The 26,879-nt window shown below is 58.1% G+C and overlaps 1 protein-coding gene across 2 annotated transcripts in view; it reads right to left on the bottom strand.

Annotated features, from left to right (window-relative positions):
- The window catches only part of RAI1 (retinoic acid induced 1), a 72,402-nt gene that overhangs the window by 1,361 nt on the left and 44,162 nt on the right, over positions 1 to 26,879 (bottom strand). For both annotated transcript variants that reach the window (XM_077786897.1, XM_077786896.1), the window contains exon 3: positions 668 to 6,251. In XM_077786897.1, the coding sequence (XP_077643023.1) occupies positions 668 to 6,235 (5,568 nt within the window). In that variant the 5' untranslated portion in view covers positions 6,236 to 6,251. The remainder of the gene's footprint in view (positions 1 to 667; positions 6,252 to 26,879) is intronic.

Genomic DNA, 26,879 nt, shown 5'->3' with positions numbered 1-26,879 from the left:
TGGGAGGCTGTCCCCTTCTTCTCCCCAGCATTAAAAATCCATGTCACAGAATCCCAGAATGGTGTGGAAGGACCTGAAAAAGACTCATTCCAGCCCCCTCCCACAGCCAGGAATACTTTCCTCTAGAACAGGTTGCTCCAAGCCCCATCCAGCCATGAACGCTTCCAGGAATGGACCAGCCACAACTCTCATCCCCTTCAGCAACCTCCCCGTTTTGCTCACACGATGTGGCCTTACTCCAGCCACTGCGGGAGAGGAGCAGGGCAGGGTCATCCCCTCCCTGCACTTCCCTTTCCCCCGCTGCCCATCACGGTGGCATCAGGCCGTGTCGTGCCCCTTTCCATCTCCCACCCTGCAGCATCTGTCCTGCTCTGAGCCACCCCGCGCAACACAGGACTGGGCCAGGGGATGTGACAATCCCAGGGGGGCCCAGTCGCCTTCCTAAGACATAAACCGTAGGTTATTTCTCTAAAAGGGAGAGTTCAGGAGCTATCAGAGACGCAGCAGCACGAATCTCGCAGGGCCCCAGCAGGGCTCACGGTGCTGAGCACCTCTCCCGGGCAGAACTACTCATTTTCATCCCGACCGGAGGCGCAGACACGGGAACGACGTTGGCTGAAGGAGGCCAGCGGAAGATGCCGCCTCGGGCGTGCGGCCGAGCTCTTACCAGGTCGGCAGCCGCCTTGACAGCCTCCTGCAGCCCATAGAGCTTCCCCGCCACCAGGAAAACCCCAGCGGTCCATACGGCACAGGCCTCGTGCAGCCAGTGCTCCTGCGTGTCGCCCGCCGGCTCCTGCGGCGGGGACTCGCCCTTGTGACATTCGTGCCGCCGGGGCTTTTCGGCCGCCTCCTCGCCCTCTGTCCTCTCGTCACAGCAGTAGCAGCTCTGCAGCCGACGGAACATGCCCCGCGGGCTGGAGCGCAGCGAGCTCTGCTTGGCCGCCTCGGCCGCCGCCTCCGGCCGCGCCGCCTTCCCGCAGCCGCCCTCGGGCCCGCGGGGCGCCCGCTCGGGCACGGCCGAGTCCTCGCCCGGCCCCTCCGCCCGCGCCTTCTCCTTCAGCCGGGATTTCTTCTTGGGCAGGCAGTCCTCGGGGTAGTAGGGCCCGCACAGGTCCCCCAGGTCCTTGTAGTTGGCGGGGTTGCGGCAGAGGCAGCAGACGAGGCACGCGGCGCTCAGCGCCTTCGACACCACCGGCCCCATGTGCATGGTGGAGGAGGCGGGCAGCGCCGCCCGCGGCCGCGGCGCCGGCCCGGCCGGTCCCCGCTGCAGCCGCGCCTCGTCGCCGGGCGAGTTGACCACGGTGCAGGCGGTGGTGAAGTCTCCGCGCCGCTCCACGCGGACGTAGGGAGCGAAGGGCGGGGCGCGGCTGTCCGCCCGCAGCCGCTTGCAGGAGATGTACTTGAGGCGGATCTCGGGCTCGGCGGGGTGCAGCAGCGGGGCCTGCTGGGGCTGCCGCCGCCGCTTCCCGCGGCTCTTGCAGCGCGCCGGCACCGCCTTGGCCTTGCCGTGGCCCAGGCGCTTCCGCTGCCGCTTGGAGTAGCCGTTGTAGTTGGAGTGGTTGGCCCGCGGCTTCGGGCCCCGCGCCGGCCCGGCGGCGGAGCGCCCCTCGGCAGGGCCGTCGCTGCTCCCCGCCTCCTTCTCCTCAGTCTTTGGTTTCTTCTCCCGAGGCGCCTCCTCCGCGCCACCCGGGCCGGCAACGCGCTCCCGGGGCAGCGGTGGTGCCAGTGCGGGGCTCAGGGGTGCCTTGGCCATGCCCAGCGCTGCTGCTTTGCCCTTGCGGTTCCTCTTCTTGGGCAGGAGCCCCATGTTTTTGGCTACCATGTTGGGGCTGGACTGGGTTCCTGGCGTTGACCCACAAGCCTCCCCCTGGCAGCCGTCATGGGGCAGCTTCTTCCCACCACCCGGCTTCCCCTTTGGCGCTCGGCCATTGGGGTTCCGGCAGAGCGGCTCAGCCACCGGCATTGTGGGCACCTTCTGTGCTGCCCCCAGCCTGGGCAGCCTCGCTTCGCCCACTGCCACAGCCAGCCCACTGTGCTTCACCACCCGCTCCGCCCCAGCCGGGCTCAGGGAGGAGCCATAGGCAGCTACTGTGGCTGCCACTGCTGTGGCTGCTGGTTTGCAGGTGAACTTCTTCAGGTTGGGGGAGGTGATCTTCTGGACGATGGCTTCCAGCTTGAGGCCGCGGCCCTTGCGGGGAGGCAGCACTTTGGTCTTGGTGGCCTCCTGGAAGGCCGCCCGGGAGGTGATCTTGATGCAGACATCAGGGGCCTCCTTTGGCAGCGGGGGCTTCAGGATGGCTTCGCCAGAGCTCTTGGTGGGCAGCTTGGCTTTCACCTTCTTGGCCACCGGCATCTTCTTGAAGAGGCTGGGGGGACCCTCTGGCTTCTCCTCCTTCACGCCACCGCTGTTGCTCCGCAGGACCAGGTTCCTCTTCTTGGTGGGGATGGGGGAGATGAAGGTGGACTTCCTTTTCAGTGAGTGCAGCGGCCGCTCTGACATCTTGCCCCCCACGCCCGGCCCTGCTTTGGGCAGCTTCATCCGGGCACCCACCTTGCCCTCCTTGTGGGGGCTGCCTGGTGCTGGCAGCTTGAAAGCAGGTGGGAGGTGGTTGTTGGATATGAGCTTCTTGGGCGCCTTGCAGTTCTTCAGCCGGACATCAGCTGCCCGCTTGCCCCTCTGCCGCTTGGTGTAGAAAACCTCCTGTGTCTTTGTGCGGGAGCGCAGGATCATCGACCGCTGGTCCCTCTCCCCGGCTTCCACCGCGTCCCCCTCCAGCGGTGTCGGCCCTGCCACCTCCTCCGCCACCACCAAGCCGGGCACCAGGAGGGTGGCATCGCTGGCGTTTTGGACCACCCTGGGGGCCGGCCGGCTGTTGCGCTTCCTGGTTTTGAAAGCCACTCGCTGCTTCACGCCACAGCCGGGTTTCTTCCCCAGCTTCTCCTGGTGCGTGGGGGCCTTCAGTCCCTCCAGCGGGGCAGGGGCACGGGGCTCGGCCAGGGCGGTGAAGGAGCGGGTGCACATGCGTGCTGGCAGCCCCTCGGCTGGAAACCGGGGTGTTTGGCTCTGGGCGCTCTTGCTCGGTGCCTCTGTCTGTCCATCTGGCCCCAGGCTGGCTGCTGACAGCTCATCGAACGGACTCAGCACGGTGCTGCCGGGGCCATCCCCCTCTGGCAGCCGGCAGTGGACCCTCTTGTTGCGGAGGCTCTTGCCCCGTGACACAGGCTCCATCTTCCTCAGCACATTTTCAGGCGTGAGTTGCTGCTTCACCATGACCGATGAGGTGGATTCAGCATCGGCCGCCTCCAGGTGGGATGTCTCCCCTCCGCCATTCTCCTCCTCAGGCTGGATATGGGGCAGGGAGGATTTGAACCAGCTTTTCACCTTGGTCTCCGTGCCCACAGCAGGGCCCAGCAGGATAACAGACTGGCCAGAGAGGCGTGGGGTGGAAGCTGAGCTCTCCTTCTCCACTGTGCTGACCGTCTCCTCGGCAGATACAGGCACCTCGCTGGAGGACAGCACAGCTGGCATCTCTGGGGGCTTTGGTGGTGAGGCATCGTATGTCACTGACTTCTGCTCCGAGCCAGCCAGCTCACAGAGTGAGGAGTACTCCTCTGCCTCCAGGTCTGACTCCTTCAGATCCGGCGAGGAGATGATGGGGATCTCACTAAAGTCCCCAGCTGAGCAGCAGTGCCGGGTGTCCTGCAGCCACCTTTCGCTGTCTGCCTTTGTTGCTTCATCATAGGTCAGTGTCTCCTCCTCCTCCTCCATCACCTGCTGGCCAAAGTCCTGGACCGGCTCACTCTTGGCTGGCTGCTCTCCATCGCACAGGTCCAAGCCGCAGGCGTTTTTTTTCTCCTTGCAGGAGCTCACCAATTTGCTGGGAAACAAGCCCTTGGGGAGGTCGGTGGCCTGGAGATCCTTCCACCGCAGGCAGGCCTCACCCAGGCTCTCCTCCGGCCACTCAAAATGCTCCATGGCATTCTCAGACGCCACCGAGTTGGCGGTGGTATTTGAGTAGCAGCTGTAGCTGGTGGCTCCCGCACTTGAAGTCGCTGCTGGGATGCTGGGCTTGGAGTTGAAGGCCAGTGGGGCAGCGTCCTTCAGCACATCCTTGCTTTCGGTGGTTGGAAACTCCACCTGAGGACCCTCGTACACCTCCTCACTAAAGTCCTTCCCTGTGCTGGCCCCTGAAGCTTTGTCCAGCTTGAGGGGCTCGGTGAGCGTGCTGGAGTCACCCTGGCTGGGCCAGGCACCTTTCACCATGGAGTCCAGGCTGGGCCGGTGGTTCTCCATCTGGAAGGGGGACTTGGTGGTCTCCTTGCCCAGCATGGGCAAGTTGGCCCAGGCTTTGTCTGCCTTCTCACTGATGGCATCCTGCAGGACGATGATCTCAGAAGCCAGCTCCTCCTGGGACAGGGCGCTGAGGAGCAGTCGAGGGCAGTCCCGTTCATTGCTCACATACTTGGTGAAGGTCTCCAGGGGCAGGGTGGCGTGGATGCTCTGGAAAGAGTCATCTGATTTGGTGGACATGTCGTCTGGGGAGGTCACAGAGCAGGTGGACACTGACTCAGGCTTTGCCTTGGAGTTGCTGTTGACTCGTGCAGGGCTGCGGTTCTGGTTGCAGTACAGGAAACTCCTCTCCAGCTGGTCCTCTGACCCACTGAGATAGTCAGCGTCCTGTGTTTCAGCATGGACAGACTGGGGGGTGCTCAGCGGGTCGGACAGGGGGGTCCCCACCTGCTCTGCCGAGTAGGTGCTGCTCTCAGGACTGCAGTGCTGCCCCTTGAGCTGCTCAGGGGTCCTTGCTGGGGTCTTGATGCCCTTTTTCTGGGGCACAGCCGCTTTGGAGAGCAGCAGCTGCTGGACAGTGTTGGAGATGTTCTCCACCTGGGAGGTGAGTGCTGTCAGGCTCTGCAGGCTCAGATCTGACAGCAGGTTTTCGGGCAGCTTCTCCTTCTGCAAGTTTTTGCAGTTCCCAGATTGAGTGTCGGGGCTCGTCCCGTCAGTGGGAGAAGGGTTCAGCAGCGGCATGAAATGGCTGTGGTCAGCAATGCCGGCCGGGAAGGCACCAGCACTCAGGGGCTGCTGGCTGTATTGGAAGTTCTCCAGGTTGGGCATCAGAGGGGAGGGAGTGGAGCTGTAGGACGGGGACCTGCCGACGGAGCGAGCCGGCGAGTGGCTGGCGCTGGGGCTGAAGGTCTGGTAGTACTGCTCCGGCGTCCGGACGGGCGGCGCATCGCCCTGGCAGTAGGTCTGGCCTGGCTGGTTGTAATGTTGGTACTTGGCCAGGTTTTGGTAGTGGAGGGTCTCTGAGGCGTGATGCCGCCCCTGCATGGGCTGTGGGGGCTGCGGGGGCTGCGGTGGCTGTGGGGGCTGTGGTGGTGGCGGCTGCGGGGGCTGCGGCGGCGGCTGTGGGGGCTGCTCGTAGCCAATGCGGTTGGGTTGGTAGCCGTGCAGGTTGGGCACACGGGGGCCAGGGGCCAGGCTGGCAGCGCTACCCAGGGGCCGCTCCAGCGGCGGCTGCCCCGAGGGCGCCGTGCAGCTCTTGTAGGAGTGTGCCGGCTGGCTGCCCCCCGGCACCGAGGAGTAGGTGGAGGAGGCAGGGAAGGACTGGGAGTGCTGCCCGAAGTGAGGGCTCTGTGAGAAGGGCATGGGTGAGGAGACATCGTTGGGCAGTTTCTGCCGCTGCAGCTTGGGGTAGGGGAGCGCGGGCGGCTGCTGCTGCTGCTGCTGTTGCTGCTGCTGCTGCTGCTGCGGCTGCTGCTGGAAGTGAGTCCGGAAGGGCAGCGAGGTGGCCGCCGGCTCATGGTACGGCCGCCCACCCGCCAACGCCACTGTCTTCTTCATCAGGTTGTCCTCATACTTGGCCACGCCGCCGGGCAGTGCCTGTGGCTGGCCACCCCACGCCTGCAGGCTCTCGTCCCCGGAATAGCGGGCCGGATAAGGGCTGTTCTCCTGCACAGTGTAATTGGAAAAGGCCGGCCTGCCCTGCAGCTGCTGCCCCGCTAATTGCTTGTTTCCCCGGTGGTATTTCTCCACGGCGCTGTTCTCATAGCCCGCGTACGGCAGCTGCTGCTGACTGTAGTACTCCTTCGCCACCAGCCTCTGCCGCTCGCAGTTCGGCCCTGCCTGACTTTGATGCCTGTAATTCTCCAGGCGTGATGTATCTTGTGAAGTCGGCTGGTAGCTCTGCTGGTTGCCATGGAAACCACACCTTTCTCGAAAGGACTGCATGGCGCGGGCTCGTTATCTGCGAAGAGAGAGAGGCGAGAATTCAAATGAAGCGTCGCCACCGCGGTGGCCCAGGGTCCGAGAGGGCCGGTGTCACCTGCACCATGGGGACATCACTGCCTCGCCTCGCCTCACCTCAGCTGCTGGGCACTGCCCCGCTGGGCATCGTCTCAGGGCTGCCCTGGAGCACGGCATGTGATGCTGCATCACCTCTCATTGCCCTGCATTGTCTGGTATCACCCCGTGGTGCATTGAATTGCCTGCATGGCCTTGCGCTGCTCTCCAACGCCTCACCTCATGTTTCACCTCCCTGCATCTTGTTGCCTTGCATCACCCCGAACTGCATCACCCAGAATTGCCCTGCATTTCATCACCCTGATTTGCATCACCCTACATCACATTGCTTTGCCTCATCCTGCATCACATCACTTTCCATTTTGACTCCCTGCATTGTGTTGCCTTGCATTGCATCGCCCTGAACTGCATTGTCCTGCATCGCCTCCTCCTGCCTCACCTCACATCACCCTGCACCATATCACCTTGCATTTCATCTCCCTGCATCGTGCTGCCCTGCATTGCATTGGCTTGCATTGCCCTGCATCTCATTGCCCTGTGTGGCATCCCACTGCCCTGCATCCTATCCGTGTGCACTGTGCCACCCTGGATGGCAGCAGCTGGCTCTGTGTCACCTCGCATCACTCTGCATCGTGCTGTGCTGCTGTGCCTCACGCTGTCTGGGCGCTGCACCCCCACCTTGCAGCGTCCTGCATCCTCCTCTATCCCCTCTCCCTGCGTGGCAGCACGGTGCCCATGGGCAGGAGGGTGCTGGGGTCTAGTTGTCTCCTCCCCATCTTCAGTGGGCTCAGCCACCCTCCTGTCCCTGCTGCTGAAGCTGCCCATTCCTGCTGCCCACCCCTCCCTGCCTGATCACGCAGTGCAGTGACCCCCCACACCATCCTGGGGTCCCTCTGCTTTGTGTTTCACACATCCACCACCCCTCACACGCACAAATCACTCCCGCCCTTCTCACACACCTCCCCAGGGATGCCGAGATCCTGCGAGCGCCTCTGCATACCCCTCTTATCGCCATTCTTTTTAATTATTGGGCTAATTACTGGAAGCAGCAGCGCGGAGGGCCAGAACCGCAGGCTCTGCTGCAAAAAAAAAGTCATTTCAACTTGCTGGCTCTGCCCGTCTCTGCCGGCTGCTGCCTCCACAGCCCCCCCGGCCCCAGCGATCCCCCTGCCCCGGCGCGATGCCATCTGGAAGCTGTCTGCTCCCGCCAGCAGCCGTCATTACCGAGCGCCTCGCCACCGTCGTCACTAAAGCTCCCCATTTCCTCAGCCCGCTTGCTCTGGGAGCAGGGACACACCTGGGTCACTGGTTTGATCTCTTAAGGCAGTCAAGTGGCTTGTGGGGGCTAATGAAGAGCTTGGTGGCAGGGGGTGCATCCTGCCTGTCCTCAGTACCAGTGGGTTGAAGGTACTGGGGTGCACACAAGCCTGGATGAGATAAGACATTTGTCAGCCTGGGTTAGGGTCTGTGGCTATCCAGGGACATCCCCAGTGCTGCTCCCTTGGCAGTGACACAGTGGTGACACCAGTGCTGTCCCCTGAGCCTCCATCAGGGCAATGAGTGTAACGAGAGGAGGCCACAGGGTGCTGGCAGTATCTGTCTGACCTCAGCTCCTGGCACACTTCCCTGTGGTGCCAGGCAGCCTTGAGCTGGGACATGGATTCATGTGTGTCCCCACATGTCCCTCCATCACCCGCATGCCACTGCCACAACATGTCAAACACCACACGGTCCCTTTGCTGGCAGTTCTGCCACAGCCACATAAACCACACTGCTGGTTTGACAGGTCCCAGCTCAGCCCTTTACCTTGCAGCACCCACCAGTAACACCTCAGCACCTTTTTGGGGTCTACATGCACATGGGGCTTTATTTAATTCTGTTTCCACAAACACCAGCTGCTCAGGCATGCACCAATCACACAGTGTCTTCAGGCACCACTGCAACCAGGCTCAGTGCCACCCACACCAGCCCAGCACCTCATCCCTCCCTGTTCCCCATCCCTTTCTGGGATGTTTTCCATGTCACTGCCACATATTGCAGGTGCATCTTGCAGGCTTTGTGGGAAACTGGATGCAGCTAAAGCCTAAATTCCAGGGAAATGATGGGTCCAAAAATCTGGAAAGCTGGCTCAAAAGCCCCTACCACAGCATGGTATCCTGTGCCAGTGCTGCTGGAACAAAGGCAGGAAAATCAAAGCCAGGCTGTGGGGCAGCCCTGGGCTGTGGTGGGAGAATTAATGGGAGCAAAGAGCCCTTCATGCTGTGTGGGAGTGGGTTTGAAAAATTAAATCGGGCTTGATAAGACCCTGGGCTGAAGCTTTAGGGGGAGCTTTTCTCCCCTTTCTCCTTTATTATTAATTATCGCGATTAATTAATTATTATTATTAATTAATTGTTAATTTTCCAAACAGCTGGGACAATGTCGGGATGAGCAAAAGCGCATGGTGCGGGGGGAAGAATCAGTCACCGGCACACAGAGGTGGGGATGCACAGAGGGAAAAGGAGTGTTCCAGCTGAAATCCCACAAGCCCAGAGCCACGGTCCTGTGTCCCTGTGGGCCACCCGGGCACCGGGCTGTCCCTGGGAGGGGACGCTCGTCACCAGCAGCACCCGGAGCCGCTGGCAGCGCCGGAGGCTCTCGGATCTGCCACGGCGTTGCCGGGGAAGGGCCGTGCCAGATGTTGTGCCTGATGCAGGCTGTTTCCGAGCAAACGCTTTAATGGCATCAAATCAAGCTGTCGACAGCAGGGAGGTTGCAGCCTTCCCCCGGAGAGGGAGGTGGCTGCGGCTGGCCCCAGGGGCCCTGCCCACTCACTGTCCCTGCCACGTCCCTGCTGGATGTGCTCTCCTGACCCTGAAGAAGTTTCCAGCCACTGCCTCTGAGATGGGAATCGATACGGGGCTGTCGGTGCATGGCTGAGGCTGGACACCTGCCCTTGGCAAAGCTGTGCTGTGCCCAGGGCTCATGGATGGTGTGAAGGGAAGGGAGAGGGCAGGGACTTGGGGCCACCAGAGTGATCAGCACTGGCACAACCCTGTCCCTGGAACACGAGGAGCAGTGCTCACTGCTGGCTACAGCCAGAGCATCCCGTCCCCTTGGTCCCAAGGGAGCATGCACAGCCCAGCACAGCCCCTGTGTCACTCATGGGGGACACACAAGGACCTGATGCACCTCCCTGATGGACCAGGGATGACCCGGGGCCATGATGGTGCACGGGGTCATGCTGCCATGGTGCCGGGGGCTGATGCATGGCACGGGCCGATGCCAGGAGCCGAGTCGGGGCAAAGTGGCACTGCCAGGCCAGTCCGCCTGCTGCTCAGGAGGATTTGTGCTGCATGGCTGGATTTCGTGTTATCTTCCTTCCTTCCTTCCTTCCTTCCTTCCTTCCTTCCTTCCTTCCTTCCTTCCTTCCTCCTTTCCCTTTCCCTTTCCCTTTCCCTTTCCCTTTTCCTTTCCTTTCCTTTCCTTTCCTTTCCTTTCCTTTCCTTTCCTTTCCTTTCCTTTCCTTTCCTTTCCTTTCCTTTCCTTTCCTTTCCTTTCCTTTCCTTTCCTTTCCTTTCCTTTCCTTTCCTTTCCTTTCCTTTCCTTTCCTTTCCTTTCCTTTCCTTTCCTTTCCTTTCCTTTCCTTTCCTTTCCTTTCCTTTCCTTTCCTTTCCTTTTTCCTTTCCTCCTGATTGGCAGGAACATGACATGGTTGGATCTGGAACCCTCTGAAGGCAGCCCAGGACATCCCATGGCAGGGACCCTCGGAAAGCACCCACGACCCCCAACACCAGAGCCCCGTGGGGCAAGAGGATCCCCTGTTTCCCTGCACGCTGGCCTTGCCTCCCAGCTGCTGCTCATCCCGCGGGGGCCGATCCAGCCCTGCTGCTCCTCCGGCTGCTCCCTCGCCTTCGCTGCTGCACCATCAACAAGGACTCGGCGACTAAAAATAGCAGCGTGCTCTCGCAGGGGGATGCTCCGCCATCAGAGCGCTGCTGGCACCGCGGACACCCCGTTCCCACCCCAAAGCCCCGGCACAAACCCTCTCCCAGCCCTCGTCCCACTCCCAGGGGTGCAGCCCCATATGGTGAGGTGGTACCGGAGCTGGGAACGAAGCGATTGGACCCCCCTGGATCCCCCGGCAGCTCTCAGGGAGGGGAATAAGCGCCTATCGAGTAGCGTCAGCCCCGGATTTGTTTAATTGTGAGCTGGTGGAGTTTAAAGAAACCCTTTCTGGCTGGCTGCCACACCGCAAAGTGCTCCGGAGAATTTGATTATTAAGGGAGGAGAGAAAAGGGGAGGCTGCGGCGGGGGGGAGCCGGGGTGTGTGGGACAGACCAGGAAAGGGCATCCTGCCTGAGGAGCTGGGAATGAGAGGAACTGGGGGCATGGAATACAGACAGACCCCCCTCAGCAGTGCAGAGGGACCCGAGGGGTCGCCCGGGGTGCGGGCAAACCCTCCACGCGGTTGTGGAGCTGCTGGTGTTTGTCCCTGCACCCCACAGACACCCCGCTGCCAGGGCATCCCCCATTCAATGCCCCCTAATGTGAACCCCTTTAATGCATCCTCTCCCCAGTGCACCCCCCAATGTACCCTCTTACTGCACTGTCCCCCAATAAACCCCTTTAATGCACCCCAATAATGGTCCCCCTCCTCAGTGAACCCCTTTAATGCACCCTCTCCCTAGTGCACCCCTTCAATGCACTCTCACTAGTGCACCCTTGCCCCAATGCACCCCAATAAAGTGCTCTCCCCGCAGTGAACCCCTTGAATACCCCTCCCCAACACCTCCCAGCAGCAGCAGCATCCCCCAGCACGCCGGTGCTCCGTCCCGGTGCAGCGGCCGGGGGGCTGTGGTACCCCCGGGCAGCCGCAGCCCCTCGCAGCCCCCCCAGCCCCGCGTCCCGCCCCATTTCGGCGCTCAGCCGAGCGGAGCAGCTGTTCCCTGCACACTTCACTTGCCCGCAGATGATGATAAATGGAGCTGGGGCTGCGCCGCCCATTGCGTGGGGGTGGGCGGATGTGGCTAAGGAGGAGGAGGAGGAGGAGGAGGAAGGATGGGGTCCCCATCTCCCGCAGCCCCCCCAGATCACGCTGCTCCTCCCATCCAGCTGCTGGGGAATTCCCTGGGCAGGTCCCCCGCTATCCAAACCGCCCTCCCGGGGGTTGGAACCTGCCCAGGGAATTCCCATCGCAATGGGGGCGCTGATCCATCCTCAGATCGCTGTCCCATTTAGGGGCCACAGTCCTTCACTGCTGCCCCCCTCCCAGCTCTGCTCCTCCCCAGTGAGGAATTTTCCTTGGGAAAAAAAAAAAAATCCACCGCCTGCGAGCCGCACTCATGACTCAACGTTTCTGCTGGCCCCGGTTCCTCTGTCGCTTGCCAGGGGAAGCCCGTGGCCGCCCCAACCTCATCCCCTCACATGGAAATCCGGCTCAGCCGCCAGCTCCAGCCTCTCTCCCCTTGGTTTTTCCTCCTTTATTTTGGAAGGGGGGGGTTGGGTCCTTGATGTCAGGGATAGGAGGTTTGCAGAGGGTTGGGCTGGGGAGGATGATGGGAGGTTCTGGGAGTCAAAGCAAGTTGCTGGGGTTTTTTTTGTTTTTTTTTTCTTGGTGGTGGAAAATGTCAGTTGGTAAGGAAGGATTTGAAAAGGAAGGGAGGAAAAAAAAAGGGGGAATAAGAGGAAGAAAAAACTTCCAAAAAGAAGAAAGAAGGGCGAGGGGGGAGTAAAAGGAAAATTAAGAAAAGGAAAATATAAAGAAAAAAAAAAGAAAAACACAGATAAAGAGAAAGAAGAATAATTAGAGAAAAGGAGAAGGAAAAAGAAAAAAGGAGTAAAAAGAGAAAAAGACAAAAAAAAAAAAAAAAAAGAAGAAAAGAAGGGGGGGAAAAAAAAGACTGAGGGTTCACAGCAAAACAGATACTCAGCCTGAGCCTTCCTGGGCAAATTCCCTCTCTGGAGGTGAACCATGTTCCACTCCAGAGCAAAATTCATGGCCGGATGTACCATGGAGTGAGGCTCCACATGATCCCACTTCCAGCCAGCGGCTGGACATCGACCTTGGGGCTCTGAGGGGAAGGAAAACCAACCCTGCAGGAGGCTGCAAACAGCTGTGAGGTTAGGAGAGCTCCAGCAATCCCAGGCTCCAAATCCAAATCCAAATCCTGCTGCAGACCTGCCTGGAGCTGTCAGCACAACGGTGCCAGGGCACCAATGGGCACAACGGTGGCCATGGGGTTGTTGTCACCACCGTGGTGACCTTCAGCCAACCCTCCAGCCTCACCCCAAGTGAGCAGCATGGGGCCAGCACAGGGCCAGCGTGACAGCCTGGCCAGTTCTCCACACGCTCACGGTTTTGTTCTTTACTCATTTTCTGCCTGACAGCTTGGGATCCTTCTTCCTTCCTCCCTCCCTCCCTCCCCTCCTGCTCTCGGCCTGACTCACTTCAATCCCAATAATAATTAACCATTCCAATCATTACTGCGACTGCTAATATTAACCCTCTGTTCTTCTCTCACATCCTGTTTGTCCCCTGCCTCAGTTTCCCCTTGAGGCAAGACAGAAGCTCCATCCCTGCCAGGAAAGGCGGGGAGCAGATGCCATGCCCTTGGCACCCTCCTCCGTGATGCTGATGCCCCAAGGGGTTCATGCTGCTTACAGCAAAAATAAAAGCAAATAATAACTCTCCCAAGTATGGAAGAAGAAAAGGACTCTCATCCCACTCTTGGATTTGGTCTGCATCTTGTGAGCTGGTTGCTCATGGATGAGGCTGGCTGCACTCCCTGGGGAATGTGACAGGGATGCCTCGGGGTCCCCTGGCACCTACTGCTGACCCTTCAGTAAACCCACCCCAAACCTGGCACCCACCCAGCAGCTTGGAGCTGGAAAATCCACTGGGTTGGAACCAGGACCACACTCTAGCTGTGCCTCAGTTCCCCCAGTGTAGAGCAGTGCAGGTTTGTGCTGGGGTCCAGTGCTGATGCTGGGAAGTGCCAGCCCAGGAGCAGGGGAATGCAGCAGGTTCATGTCCCAGCCCCAGGGTCCTGGACCTCCTCCCCAGTGGGTCTCCCCATCCCCAGCAGAACTGGAGACCCAAAGGATGACAGGTGGCCGTGACCCCCAGGACATTCCCAGCTCTTCTGAATGGGCCACTGGGTCCAGCCCCTCTGGCTCATCCCTGGTCACATCCTGTTCTTTCTGTCAGGAAAACTCAGCAAATTCATGCTGCCACATCCAAAACCAGGAGGCCTCAGCTGCTGTGGGATGGCTGCTGACAGCCAAGGACAGACCCTGGCACCATCCTAAGCCTTCTCCCCATCCCAAACTCTCTCTCCCTGTCCAGAAGAAGATGGGGTTTTGTCCCAGCATCCCCACCACGTCAGGCACATGGGACATTTATGGCTGTGTTTTATACAAGTGCTATTCAATTATCACTGGTGATCCCAGAGAGATCCGTATCTCACTGGGATTCGTGGTTATGGGGGACATTACCCTGCCTCCCTTTTACCTTTGGGAGCTCCTGCCTTCACTTTTGGGGCAGCCAATCTCACGACCCAGCAACCACCAGCTCCATCACAGCAAAATCTGTGAGGTGCCTTCGGATATGGGGACCCTGCAGATGCCCCGTATCCCTGCAGATGCCACGTTTCAGCATCTGCCCACAGCCAGGTCCGTGCACCGGAGCCAAGCCTGGCTGTGCCGCTGCCGGGCTCTGCCCTGAGCCGTCCCCTGCCGGCAGCAGACAGCTCGGTAATGAAGCGTAATGCTCCGACACTCCCCTGAGTGACAGTGGCCAGCACCGGCTCAGCACAGCCTCCTCTGCCTGCCAAGGATGGGATGAGCATCCCCCTGCCACGAGCGGGGCTGGGGAGTGGTCACCTGCTAGGGGATGCTGAGTGGAATCCCCCGGGGGAGAGGAAAAATAAGGATAAAATGGTGTTGAAAGAAATAAATCAAGTAAAAAAAAAAAAAAACATAAAAGAAAAGAAGGTTGAAAATAAAAAATTGAGGCTTGGTGCTGTGTGGTAAATTATTTCAGTATTATATATCCCCCAGCTTCAAATCCTGAAGACAAATACTGGGGCAGGTGAAGTGGGAAGCAGATTTCCAAAGGCCTTCTCCTGGCTCCAGGTTATTGACTCTGTCAATCACGGCGGGCGCCGTCCCCACCTTTGGCACCCTGCAAAATCGGCTCCTTTTGTTCCTGCTGAAAAACTGGGGGCGGGGGAAAAGGAGGGGAGAGGAATTTGGGGCAGGGAACTTCCAAAAGAGATGATTAAGGAGTTAATCTGCCTGAAATAGATAAGGAGCTTAAAGCTGCTGGTATTTGACTGTCCAAGTTTGGATTCAGCGTGTCTTAAACACTGGCTGGAATGTACTTAGATATGACCAAAGTACATGTCCCCCCGAGGAATTACCAGGTTGCCAATTAGATTTGCTTCCCAGATTCACTCAAACCTTCACAAGCTTCTTCAGAGCAGGAAAATTGCTGCCTGTCCCTGGGGAGACGCAGAGCAGCCGCTGCTGCCTGGCCCCGCAGCCAGCACAGCACGGCACGGCACGGCACGGCACGGCACGAGATCCCCGTGGGCAGCCACAGCATCTGCAGGAAGGTGGCACAGCCAGGATGATGGCAAGGAAGGGATGGATGCCTGTGCCAGGGTATGGGGGCATCAGGCATGGCCTGGTGGGTGCTGCTGGGGGAATTTGGGTGTTTTTGGGTGCTTGGGGTGCCAGTGTGAGCCTTGCCATGGTCATGGTGCTGGTGCACTGGGGGGGCTTTCACCAGAGCAGGCTCAGCATTCCATGGCTCTCCCTACCTCCAACCAGGCTCACAGTTCTGCCACGCAGCCAAATCCAACCTAAAACACCCCAGCTCGACCTCCAGGCAGGGCACACAACACAGAACAGAGCCATGATGGTACACGGGGAAGGCAAGTAAACACCAAAGCGTGAACAAGCCCCTGCGGTGAACACCTGGCTCCTGGTCCCTCTGGGCACCTGGCACACCACAAACTCAGCACAACCCAATGCTCAGAGCAGTGAGAACCCCTGCCTGTGCCAGGCTGAGGGTCACCACTCAGGGTCCACAACAACATACAGCACCAGGACAAAGTGGAGGTAGAAAAGCAAACACCAACCCCTGCAAAAACCCTTCACTATGCATTTATTTTAACCACTCCATTCCCATCCCATCCTTGTTATTAAAGGTGCTTCATAACATGATGGTGAAAGTAATGAAGTCTGGGGGGGCTGCATGACCAACACAGAGGGAGGACCATGATGGAGGATCCCACCACCAGCTCCCACATGCAGGCACCAACTTCCTTTCCCATCCTGGGCAGTATTTACTAAATCTGAGCTCAGTTTCTGTGCTGGCATCCCAATCCCACTGAAAAATGTTGGGAGTGGCAGCCAGTCTCACCAGGCTGGTGTTGGCACTGTTGGAGTGGCAGCGGCACCATGATGGAAAGTTGCTGGAACATCAGCTTTGGATGCTGAGTCCTGGTAACAGTTGCTATGTGAAACATTCAGAGGTGGAATTTACTGTCACAGTTAATAATAGATGAAGGTTTTAGAATTTTTGACGCTTTACATTTTAAGCTGTTTGATTTATAATGTTTCAGGTGAGGGTGGGGGGAGGCAGGAGATGAACAGCAGCACGAGGTAAACAAAGCAAGTGGGGAGGTGGGGAAAAGGCTCCATCCATCCATCCATCCATCCATCCATCCATCCATCCATCCATCCATCCCCTACCCATTCCAGAGATGCACTGAGATGGCCAACAATGGGATGGGGTCTCCCCACCAACCACCAAAACCACTGAGCATCCTGGTGGAAAACCACGGCACGACTGGGACGGAGCCCCTCAATTCCACATCACACTTCATTTTGAGTTTGGTTTTTTTTTGCCTGCATCTCTTCTCCCTGTTTTCATTCCGGCAGGTTGCTGGGTTATTTACTTGCTGGTGCTCCTCTCCTCTCCTCTCTTGCAGGTGTATTTCAAGTAGCTCCGTAAATAGCAGCGCGTGGCGTGCCTGCGGCGGGGCGCGCGGGTCCTGCTGATTAGGAACACGCTGCCAAAAAAAAGAAGGGTCTCAATTCCCTGCCAAGCTGTTTCCACAAAGAGGTGCCAATGTCCTGTAGGGATGCTCTCCCTGGATCCCAAGGGGCTGGAGTGTGTGCTGTGTCCAGCACCTGGAATGGAGCCGGTGCTGTGTGAAGAACCTCGGTGTCTCATGGTGTCCTTTGGTGTCCTCCATGTCCCATTATGGGCACCAAAGCCCTGTGATGGCTTCAGCTCTGGCATATTCTTCCCACTTCTTCCAAATGCTGGAGCATTCCAACATTTCCAGTGTGTGTGTGGAGTATCCCAGTGCCTCAGATGTGTGGTCAGGAGGATTAATCCCAGCTCAGTAGGGCTTCAGGTCATGACACGAGGAGCAGAGCGGGACTCCACACTTCCTCCACCAATGCTGGGCATGCAGTGACATCATGACAAAACTAGGGAGAGAGGGGGTTCCCCTCTACTCCCCCAAACACAGTACAGAGAGGAGGTACTTTACAAAGCTGTTTGGAGGATGTGGTGACTGGAGCCTCCAACACCTGAAGACATTCCAGCCCTAACCAGCTCCATGGCTCCTGCCAAAGCCCTGAGTGCACACAGGGGCTGCCAGACCCCAGGAGGTGGCTGAGGTGCATCCCACACCACCAGTACCCTCCAACCCCTCTGGAGCCCCTGTTTCCCCCAGGACTGAAGATTCCCAGGGGTCCTGGGCTGAGCTGCCCCATGATGTCTCAATCAGGGCTGTGCATCTCCCATTTACATACACACATCCCAGCTGGAGCTGAGTATAATTTCCTTATAAAGCAGCTCTGACACACGGGGCAGCTTGCCTTAATGACAAGGGTTATTCCACAAAGATCTGTCACTAATGGGTTTGGGGCAGGCAGACACCCTGCATGCAGACTCCTGCTGCCAAACCCAGCTCCACATCACACCTGGATCTCCCCATGGACACAGCATCCCCACCAGAATTACACCCACAGCCAAGACAGCGCTGGCAACCTCTGGCTTGGTGGGATCTCACCCTGATCCCAGTACGATCCTGTACCTCTGCCTCCCTGCCTTGCAACAAAACCCACTTGGAGGTCCAAAAAGGCAACCGTGAGGCATGGAAACCACTCAACTCTTCCCAAAAACCAGTGCCAGGGAGGGAGATCAAAGTCAGCACAGCACTGGAGTCCCCCAGTATGCACGAGGCACCTGAAGCACCAAACCATCCACGTCCCTGTCCGCACAGGCACCCACTCTACCAAGGCACCAGCTCTGCCAGTGACCAGCCTGCCATTACCACAACTGCCTAATTAAAAAGCACATTAAAAAACCCGCGACTCCCCCAAGAGCAAGACCCTCCCTGCAGAGCCCTGACAAATTCAAAGCACCGGCCCATCCCCAGCACTCCCCCAGGGACCCCCGTTAGCGGCGGGTGCCTCGTTAGCCGCCGTTGTGCCGGCGATTGGCTGCAGCTCGTTCGTGGCGTCGAGCAGCTCTGCCCCAGACACCTTCTCCTGCGACCGGAGGCGCGCTACGTCCCAGGGCACTGTCACAATATATTAAGACGCGGCGCTAAAAATAAGCAACAGCAAAAATAAGCAAGAGGATCGTGGTCCCTGCCTGCCCCTGCCGGCCTCGCACCGGCGGAGCTCCCGCTGCCGCACACGCGAGCTGGGGAAGCACGTCAGGAACGAGAGGATTTTGCTGGGTTTTATTAAAATGATGTGTTTTTCCCCTCCCTCCGCCCCCATCTCCAGCCTCTCTGTGGAGCGAGCCCCGCGGTGACACGCAGGACTTGGTGACAAATCATCCCGGGGGTGGGCGGTTTCTCTGCATGCTGGTGGTTCCGGGCATGGCCACAGCTGGCGTGAGGCCCTGCCTGTCCCTGCAGGGCTGGAGCAGATCTTTGCCCACCCCGCACAGCCCAGGATGGGGCTCTGCCCCTCGATGGGGACACCCCAGGAGCCACGAGCGCTGCTCCGTGTGCCCAGCCTTGGTGTGCCACCAAAGGGCGGGTGGGTTTTGGCCAGCCCCGTGCTAGACACAACAGCCAGGGTGGCTCCCTGTGGTTATCCCCACTCCCAGAGCTCCCCAAAATCTGCAAACACCCCATTCCCCCCTCTCACTGCTAGCCAGGCACGAATGCCAGTGTGGCACAACCCATGGCATGCGAGCTGGGAGAATCCTCTAAATCCTCTACCCAGGAATGCATCTGGGAGCACCTGGGGAGAGGGCAAGAGGCTCTTCCCGCTGCCTGCTCCCCGGGGGTACCATCCTTCCTCCACGCGGGATTCCTCGGGGCTGTGGGAGGCACGGGCAGGGACACAGCCCCTGCTTGTCTCCGGGAGATGAAAGAGCAGCTCCGGGCGCGGGGACGGCTCCGTGCCCGCAGCCCACGGCGTGCGGCCGCCGCGCTGCCTCGGCTGCGGCTGCAACGAATGCGTGCACATACCTCTGCCCCGGCACGGGTGTTTGCTCTTCTCTTCCACGGCTGTGATTGATTAAAGGATCAGGGACATCTGAGAATGGAGGCAGCAGCGGCAGCAGCAGAAGCAGCTCCCTTTGGACTTGGAGAGCTTCCTTGCCTGCTGCTTGCTGCTGCCGTTGCCTGTCAGGCAGCTTTTAATCAAGGTTTGCTTATATCTGCAAAGGCCTTTCCCAGAGGGATGAAGGGAGGAAAAGAGGGGGGGAGAGTATATTAACATGCCAGCCACCCTCCCTCTCCCTCTCCTTTGTTTATGGAGAGGGTCAGTGCTTGGAAACGGCTGGCGGGGACCGGGAAAGGCGCTTTGGGGGTGCTGGGTTGTGGTGCAGCTCTTGGCATGCCCAGGTCTCATGGCACAGCCAGGGGTAGGGAGGGCATCATACTCAGCTGGGGTGTGCTCAATAACAGCACCAGTCTGTGCAGGGAGCAGGACCTGGGGGCCAGGGCTGATGGCTTCCTTGGGATGGCCCTGGATGCCTGGCATGTCCCCCCAGGCATGGCAGGGAGGGGACCAACCTCTATAGCCCCAAATTGGGGTTTTGGCTCTGACAGACCAACACCAACCATATGCTGAGACCAGCACTGTCCATACACCAAGACCACTCAGGCACAGGGAGCCCAGGCCCCTCCATCCCACCCCTGGCCTCAGAACCTCCATCCTCATTCTACAGCTCATCCTACTGCAGTCGGGATGGCCACATCGCAACACCCCATCTCCCTTCTGCAGGGTGGGCTCTGGCAGTGAAAGCAGGGCTCAGAGAGACCAACACGAGCCCCACACCTGCCCCAGGGCTGGGTTTGCCCCATGGGACTAGGATTTCAGCACTTCCCCTGGCATCACCCACCACAGCCACCACCAGAGCCCTGCACACCCGTACAAGCCACGTGGGAGGACAGGTGACCCCCAGCCCCGTGTCCCCTCATCAAGCACTGTCTCTGCCTCCACTGCCATTCCTGCACATCACTTTGGCTCTCCACGTTATCTTATTGCTCAGCTAATGACCTGCTAAAAGTATTATGTGAAAAACCATGCTCTTAGCCAGCCATTAGACTGGTTAGGACCAGCGGGTCATGCTTTATTGCTTTAATAACGGAGTTTATGAAAGGTCGTCTCATAACTGATAACATGCATAATTTTTGTAACTTAATTAATGCTGCTAATATACTGGAGTCTCCATCAGCTGCTGGTGCAACTGATGCGCAGTTTGCATCCCGAACAGGGCTGGGAAGAGTATCCCAGGCCAGGCTCTGCCTGCTGTCCTTGCCAAGCAGCACCCACAGTGGGAACGCAGTTCAAATCCACACCCAAACCCCACTGTGCCACCTCTCCACCCTGGAGCATCCCATTCAGAAATGCTCCAGCACAGACAGGGAGTGCTGTGAGTGGGCAGAGGGAAATGGGAACAGATCCAGTTCCCAACCCCACAAGCCTGAAGGGAAGGAATTTCTTTGCTTCCACTCTGCCCAGCCCTGTGGAGAAGACACGGGCAGATGTGGAACCTGCAGTCAGGGAAAGTTTTACTTGTGGAAGAACCATAAAACCTCTGAGGGATGGGAACTGCTCCAGCAATCCCATACATCTCTGCCTGAAGTTACAGCTGAGCAAAGGAGTTTTGCCTTGACTGGGGATTTGTGGCTGTGCCCCAAGAGGGTTCCCCTGGGAACCCCCAGACTGACTCTGCTCCTCTGGTGATGCTAAGGGCAGCCAGGCTGGCATGGGGCAGGATGCTGCTGGAACTGCTGCCTTTCTTCCCAGCACTGGTTTTTAAGGACAATCTCACTGACAACAATTTTGACAGTATTTTTTGAGAATTTCTTTTAAGAACACCCTTTTGTGAGGCTGGTGAGGCACTGGCACAGGTTGCCCAGAGAAGCTGTGAATGCCCCATTCCTGCAAATGTCCAAGACCAGACTGGACAGGGCTTGGAGCAACCTGCTCTGGTGGAAGATGTCCCTGCCCATGGCAGGGGTTGGAAGAGGATGGTCTTTAAATCCCTTGCAACCCAAACCATTCTACGATTCTGTGACAAATACACACTTTTCTCATTAAAAGGGCAAAAACACAAAAGCAAACAACTTCTCCCCACTACCCGAGCGCACACCTGGGGGGTTGAGCTGGGAATCAGACACATTTTCCAGGCAGCAAAATCAAGCCCTTCCCTTGCACAAAAAAGAAAAAAAAAAAAAAGGAAAAAGAAAAAAAAAAATCATGTAAATAGGAGCCCAGGTGCATGCGGTGTGCGAGTCCCTGATATGCTGCCACCAGCAAATCTGGTGAGCTGTGAATCCGCGGCACCGCACATCCAACGCTGCAAATCCGAGCTGCTCCAGTCGCCTGCTTAGTTTTGCAAATTCTTTCCTGCTGGCTGAGAAAAGCCAATATGTCTGCTGCTCCCGCTCCAGCGCAATAATTGTTCAGCACTGGTTATCATCCTGCCAGAAAGGCACGAGCTACCGCTGGGGCACTCTGCTTGCTGTAAATGCAGCGAGATGATTTCCTAGCAAATGCAAGTTTTCCAAGGAAGTGGGTGGAATCTGCTTGTCTCTGATTAGACAGCTTGGGTTTTTGTTTTCCTGGTGCTTTAGAGAGAGAGAGAGAGAGAGAAAGAGAGAGAGAGAGAGAGAGAGAAAATAAAAAAGGCATAAAAAATGTGGCTTTGCATCCCCTCTGCCCTGAATCGCAGGCTCACATGCATCCAGGCGATGGTCCCCTTGGGACTCGCAGCTTTGCCCACACTCTGAGCAATGATCCCGTGGAATGAGGCTATGATCTTTCATCAATCATTGCCGAGCGCTTCTCCCTCCCGCGCCCGCTCCCCGGGCTGTGCCCACTGCGAGCGTGCAGCCCCACAGCTCTGCTTCCCCTTCGTGCCCCCAAAACTCAGGGGGTGCAGGCTTGGTCCCCCAAGTGCCTGGGGGGTCAGGACTCTGCTTGGGCACAAGGGGCACAGGGCAGCCCCTCTTTCACCTTCTCAGCTCAGCACAATCAAGGGATGCTTGGTGGGGATGCAGGATGACGGAGAGGCTTGCAGGATGAGAGGGTAAATCCCGAATTCTGGCGCAGCAACCAGAATAGCCAGGATGCTGCAAGGGAGGTGGGATCAGGACAAGCCCTGAGGCTGTAGAGAGACAGGTCTGCCTCCCCGCCCTTGCCAGGGGAGGAAAAATGACTTGAAATTAAGATTTCCTGATGTTTGGGGGCTTGGAGACCTTGACACCCCCTGCGTCCATCTGGCTCTTCCCCTCTTGTGGCAGCTCACTCCTGCGTTCCTGTCTATCTGTGAATACCAATTATGGTTTAGGAGAATGTATATCTGAGATGTGCAAATACAAAAGGCAGGAAATAAAAGTCATCTCTTACTGAAGAGGAGAGGTAACCATGACTACCTGGGACCTCATTTAAAACTGTGCCGGCCGCAGGCTAAAAGGCAACGCTTCCTATTGTTACACACGTTTACGGAAAGCTTTGAAAACCCGTTTTCCCCCCCAAAACCAGCTGGGAAGTAAGAATGAAAATGAGAATTGGAGGCAGGATGGGGGGGAGGAGGACATAGAAGATATTTATTGGTGTTTGTGGGCTGGTTTTGCATCCCACCTGCACGAAAGCAGCCGGCAAGCTGAAACTTCAAATGAGCAACTCGGAAGGAGACGGAGCGCCAGCGCTGCGGCGTCGCGGCTCCGGTGCCACGTGGCAGCCACCCGGCACAGCTGCAGCTCCAGCACCCCTGGAGGAACGTGGGGTGCAAGTGAGCCTGCAAGTGAGGGCTCTCCATGCTGCAAACACCGCCAGGATGTGCTCAAGGTTTGCAGGGAGCAGTTGGTGGGTCTCAGTGTTGGCACCCAGACATGCTTTGCCCGCTGTCAGAGCCTGCGGTTGGTTGGATTTTGGGAGTGCCCTGCGCTTGCTGAGATGTGGCAGCTGCTGTTGGCATGCCAGATCCTGCAGCCTGCAGGAGGGATACCTGGGATGGTGGGGGATAACTGGGAATTGCTGGCTGCCCAGCTGAACATTTTCACCAGGCAGATCTGCAGGGCCAGGGGATGTCAGCTTGTTGTCCTCAGCAAAGACACCCCATTTCTCCAACACATGTGTAACCACAACCTGTCCCAGCCACATCAAAGACCAGGAAAGCTGTCTGCCAGCCACCAGCCTCGTCAGGACCTCACATTGCTCTTGAGCTCGTGGTTACAAGGCCAATGACCAGGCAATTAAACTGATTTTTGGTTCAAAGGCCATCCCACCTGGCACACTCAGATAGCAGGGACCACCTCAAAACCAGATGCTGCTTTCTCAGGGATCTGTGCTGGGCACCAAGAGGCATCACTGTGGATGCAGACAAATGTGATGCTCACCTCCACCTCCATCATTCCTGGGCACCTGCCACAAGCTCCCAGCAGCAAAGCCATGGTCCTGAGGCCCCTGTGCCAGCACCCTAGACCCACACCTGGGACCACACAATGGGGCTGCAGGCAGGAGCCCAAGCCAGGAATTATGGTCTGTACAAAAGACAATGACAGTGAATCTTGTTACTGGCTTTTCAGCAAACGTAATTCCTTTTTATTAGAAAATTAAAGGGTATGAAAAGCTTTCCAAGGCTGAAGAGCTGAAATGTGCTTTCATAAAATATGCGGCGTCTGATAAAACGGATTTGCTTGTCTGCCTGCCCCGGCCCCCTCCCCCTTCCTACTGGCAAGGTGATGCCTTTTGCCAAAACACTGACCCCAGCGTGGCCAGTGGAGATTCCTGGGGACCAGTGCTGACCCTTAGCATCCCAGTCATTCCACCATGAGGCACAGTGTGCACCTGCTTGAGGTTGGGTTTGGGTTGGGTTTTTTAGCTAAATAAAACTCTGAGGGGGAGTTCTTCCCCTCCAGTGTTGCAGGTGAAGGCTGACAACAACCCAAACCATCACCCCAAACGCAGCTGTGAGGATGCATCAGTTGCTAGCAGGAGAAGGTGAAGGCAGGCAATGGCAGACATAAAGAAGTGGATTCCCCCAGACATCACAGCAAGCAGCAAATCTTCAACAGCAAGCAGTAAAATCTTCCTGGGAAGTTCCCTCCTGAGGAGAAAGTCCTGTGCCCTCCTGTGCCCCAGCACTGAGCTGCATGTGAGAGGTGCCAAGGGCCCACGGCTGCAGCGGGCAGCTGAGGTAACAGAGGAATCTCGATTTCTTCCCTTTAATCGTTCTCTCTCTCTGTCTCTTTCATCTTTCTGATGGTTCAAGTCAACCTTACACGTTTGTGAAGTTAAAGATTCTTGCTGTCTCCCACTTGGGGCTGTGGGGCCGGCACAGGCCAGGGACCACAGCACCACAGAGCAACGCTGGCAGCCGCTGCTGCCTCTTCCATCTTTTGTGGGCAGGATGCCCCTTGCCAGCCCTCCACAAGGACCACAACCTTGGCGCTCACCTCAGCCCACCAGGTTTTTTATTTCCATTCCATTACCAGGTTAGTTTTGCCTCTGCAAGTCCCTGAGGATGCACAGCAATGGGAGGCATCCATCCCCACACAGAGATCCCCACAGGGACCTCGCTGTGTGCACAGGGCTGGCACCCTGTGATGGTTTGTCACCCTTGGCATGGCAGAAACAGGGGAAATGAAACCACGTCCTCTGAGTGCCATCAGGGAGCTGACACCTTGGCTGGGAGAGGACCTGGCAGCCCTGGCCACTGTCCCCAAATGACTCCAGCCCTGGCGATGTGACACGAGCAGGAGGCAAGGAAACAGCAGGACCCACTGCACATGCAGGACAAGCCACTGGAGATGGAGTCATTGGGCTGGTGGGACAAGGACAGGCAGAGCCAGCTGTGTTTCTGCCATGGGGAGACACAGCTCCAGCAGCAACACCGTGTCCCCACATGCCCCCCTCAGTTCTCTTGCAAGCAAATGTGCCATGACCCAGCTACAGCATCCCCTTCCCACCACGGGTTCCCCGTGCCACTGGCAGCGCTGTGTGAGCGCTGCCCGGCCGGCTATTACCACAGGAAAAGCTGTAACACTACAGCAAACCTCCCTGCTCAGCCCTGCTACAAATCAGGGTCAGGCGGCAGAGCTGTTAGACAGAGCCTGCCGGTACGTGCTCCTGCTCCTAATGTCCTCCTGCCACACACTTAATGGGGACACACAGGAGAGCGACGTGACGAGGCACAGGCTGGGCCCCCCTGCCCATCTGGGGGCTCCTGCCCTCAGAGCCAGCTCCCCACCACTGGCAGAGCTGAGGGTTAGCACCAGGGATGTTTTCTTCCCCGGAGCTGCTCTGGCTTTACCTTTAACATCTGCAAATGTGGTTAAAAGTTTGCCGAGCCTATTTTTAGAGCCTCTCGCCACATGCGATTTCTCCATCGTGAGACAGGAAATGCTGATGAGGCTGTTCGCCTCGGAGCTGCTTTCTCCTCCCTGGATGGCCTCTGAGCTGCTCTGGCCTGCATGGTGCTGCCACGGCCACTGGTGCCCCTGCTTCCCACCTCCCACAGTGGCAGCTATGGCAAACCCAAGAGCTGAGGGTGACAAACTGCTGGAGGGTGCTGGCCCTGCACCTGCCAGTGTGGTGGTCACACCAAGGTCTCAGACAGTGAGGGGACAAATGTGTCCCAATACCACTCAGGAACTTGAAGGCAAAACTGATCCAAGCAATGGAAATAAAAAACCTGGAGGGATGAAACCAGACCCCAGCATTATGGACCTTATCCACCGTTTTGCCTCGTGCCTCGGTTTCCCCAAAGGAACAAAATCTTGCTTGGCTGCCCACCCTGGAGCAGCACTAAGAGCCTTGACCAGGGGATGCATCAGCACTGGGCACGGGGACTGCCAGCAAGCAGAGCCTGGCACGGGTGTCCACTGCTCCCCCTCACACCCACTGCCCCCAGCACGAGCAACTCAGTGCATCCCCCACCATCACACTCCACACAGAACGCTCTGGAGCCAAAGCAGAGCCGGCTGCCCCATCGGCCCTTCCCGGTGCCCGGGTCGGTGCCATGGGCTCGGCAGCACGCAAGCGCGGCGGCGGCCGGGCGGCGCGGGTACCTGCTGTTTGAATGTCAACACCTCATTTATACATCTTGATTGGCTCTCATCAGCCATGCTGAGCTACACCTGATTGCTCCGAGCTGACGCAGGGTGCCAGGCTGCAGTGCCTAATTCCAGTTAATTGGCCCTTCATCCGAAGCAAAACAGAAATACAGGAATAAAGAAACAATAAAGCATCCTCCCCCGCTAAAAGAAAAAAAATAAAATTAAAATCTTGGCGTTCTGGGGGTTGGTTTTATTTCACAACCATGAGTAGGCCATGCTGTGGGCTATGGGAATTCCTTCCCTGGAGTGCTGGGAGATGCTCTGCCACCCCACAGGCTTGGCTCACTCGTGCTCCCCCTCATCCCACAGCGAGCCCTGCGTTCGTGTCACGCTCGCCTGTGCTCCTGCTCCCGCCCGCTCTCGCGAACCACTGAGGCTGAAATTTCAATTAAGAACGAGAAATAATTACCCGCCGCTCCACATTCCCTCTAAAATGGTAGCCAATGCCGGCAAGCCGAGTCACCGCCTCCCGCCACGTCCTGGCGCTCACCGGCGGGCTGGCATTCGGATGACATTTCCAGGATAATGCCGGCCCAGCTGCCGCACGCTGGTGGCTGCTCCCACAGCCACGCCGGGAGGCCGATGCTGGCGGATGCTTGGAAGAGATGCTCTCTTCCTCGGCGAGAGTGGGGCTGCTGCGAGCCCCTGCTGCCCTGGCTCAGCCTTTGATCCCTCTGCCTGCTCCCAGCCGTGCCCTGGGCTGGGATGCTGGTCCCCTGCTCTCCACCTGGCAGAAGTGGTCTGTGATAATGACTTGGCTCATCTCCTTCCAAGCCACACGTCACGGGGAACCACCATGCTGCTGTCCCCAGCAGCCGCTGTGCACAGGGGTGGGGTACACGGGGATGTTCCCCTCACTCCAAGGAAGAGGCTGAAGTGCTGGAGTGCGTCCAGAAAAAGGCAATGGAGCTTGGGAAGGATCTGGAGCACAAGGAGCAGCTGGGGGAGCTGGGGGGGTTCAGTCTAGAGAA

This window comes from Lonchura striata, chromosome 16, assembly GCF_046129695.1.
Source record: "Lonchura striata isolate bLonStr1 chromosome 16, bLonStr1.mat, whole genome shotgun sequence".
Taxonomy (NCBI): Eukaryota; Metazoa; Chordata; class Aves; order Passeriformes; family Estrildidae; genus Lonchura; species Lonchura striata.
The sequence above is the reverse complement of the archived record's forward strand: the minus strand, read 5'-3'. Positions and strand labels throughout refer to the sequence as shown.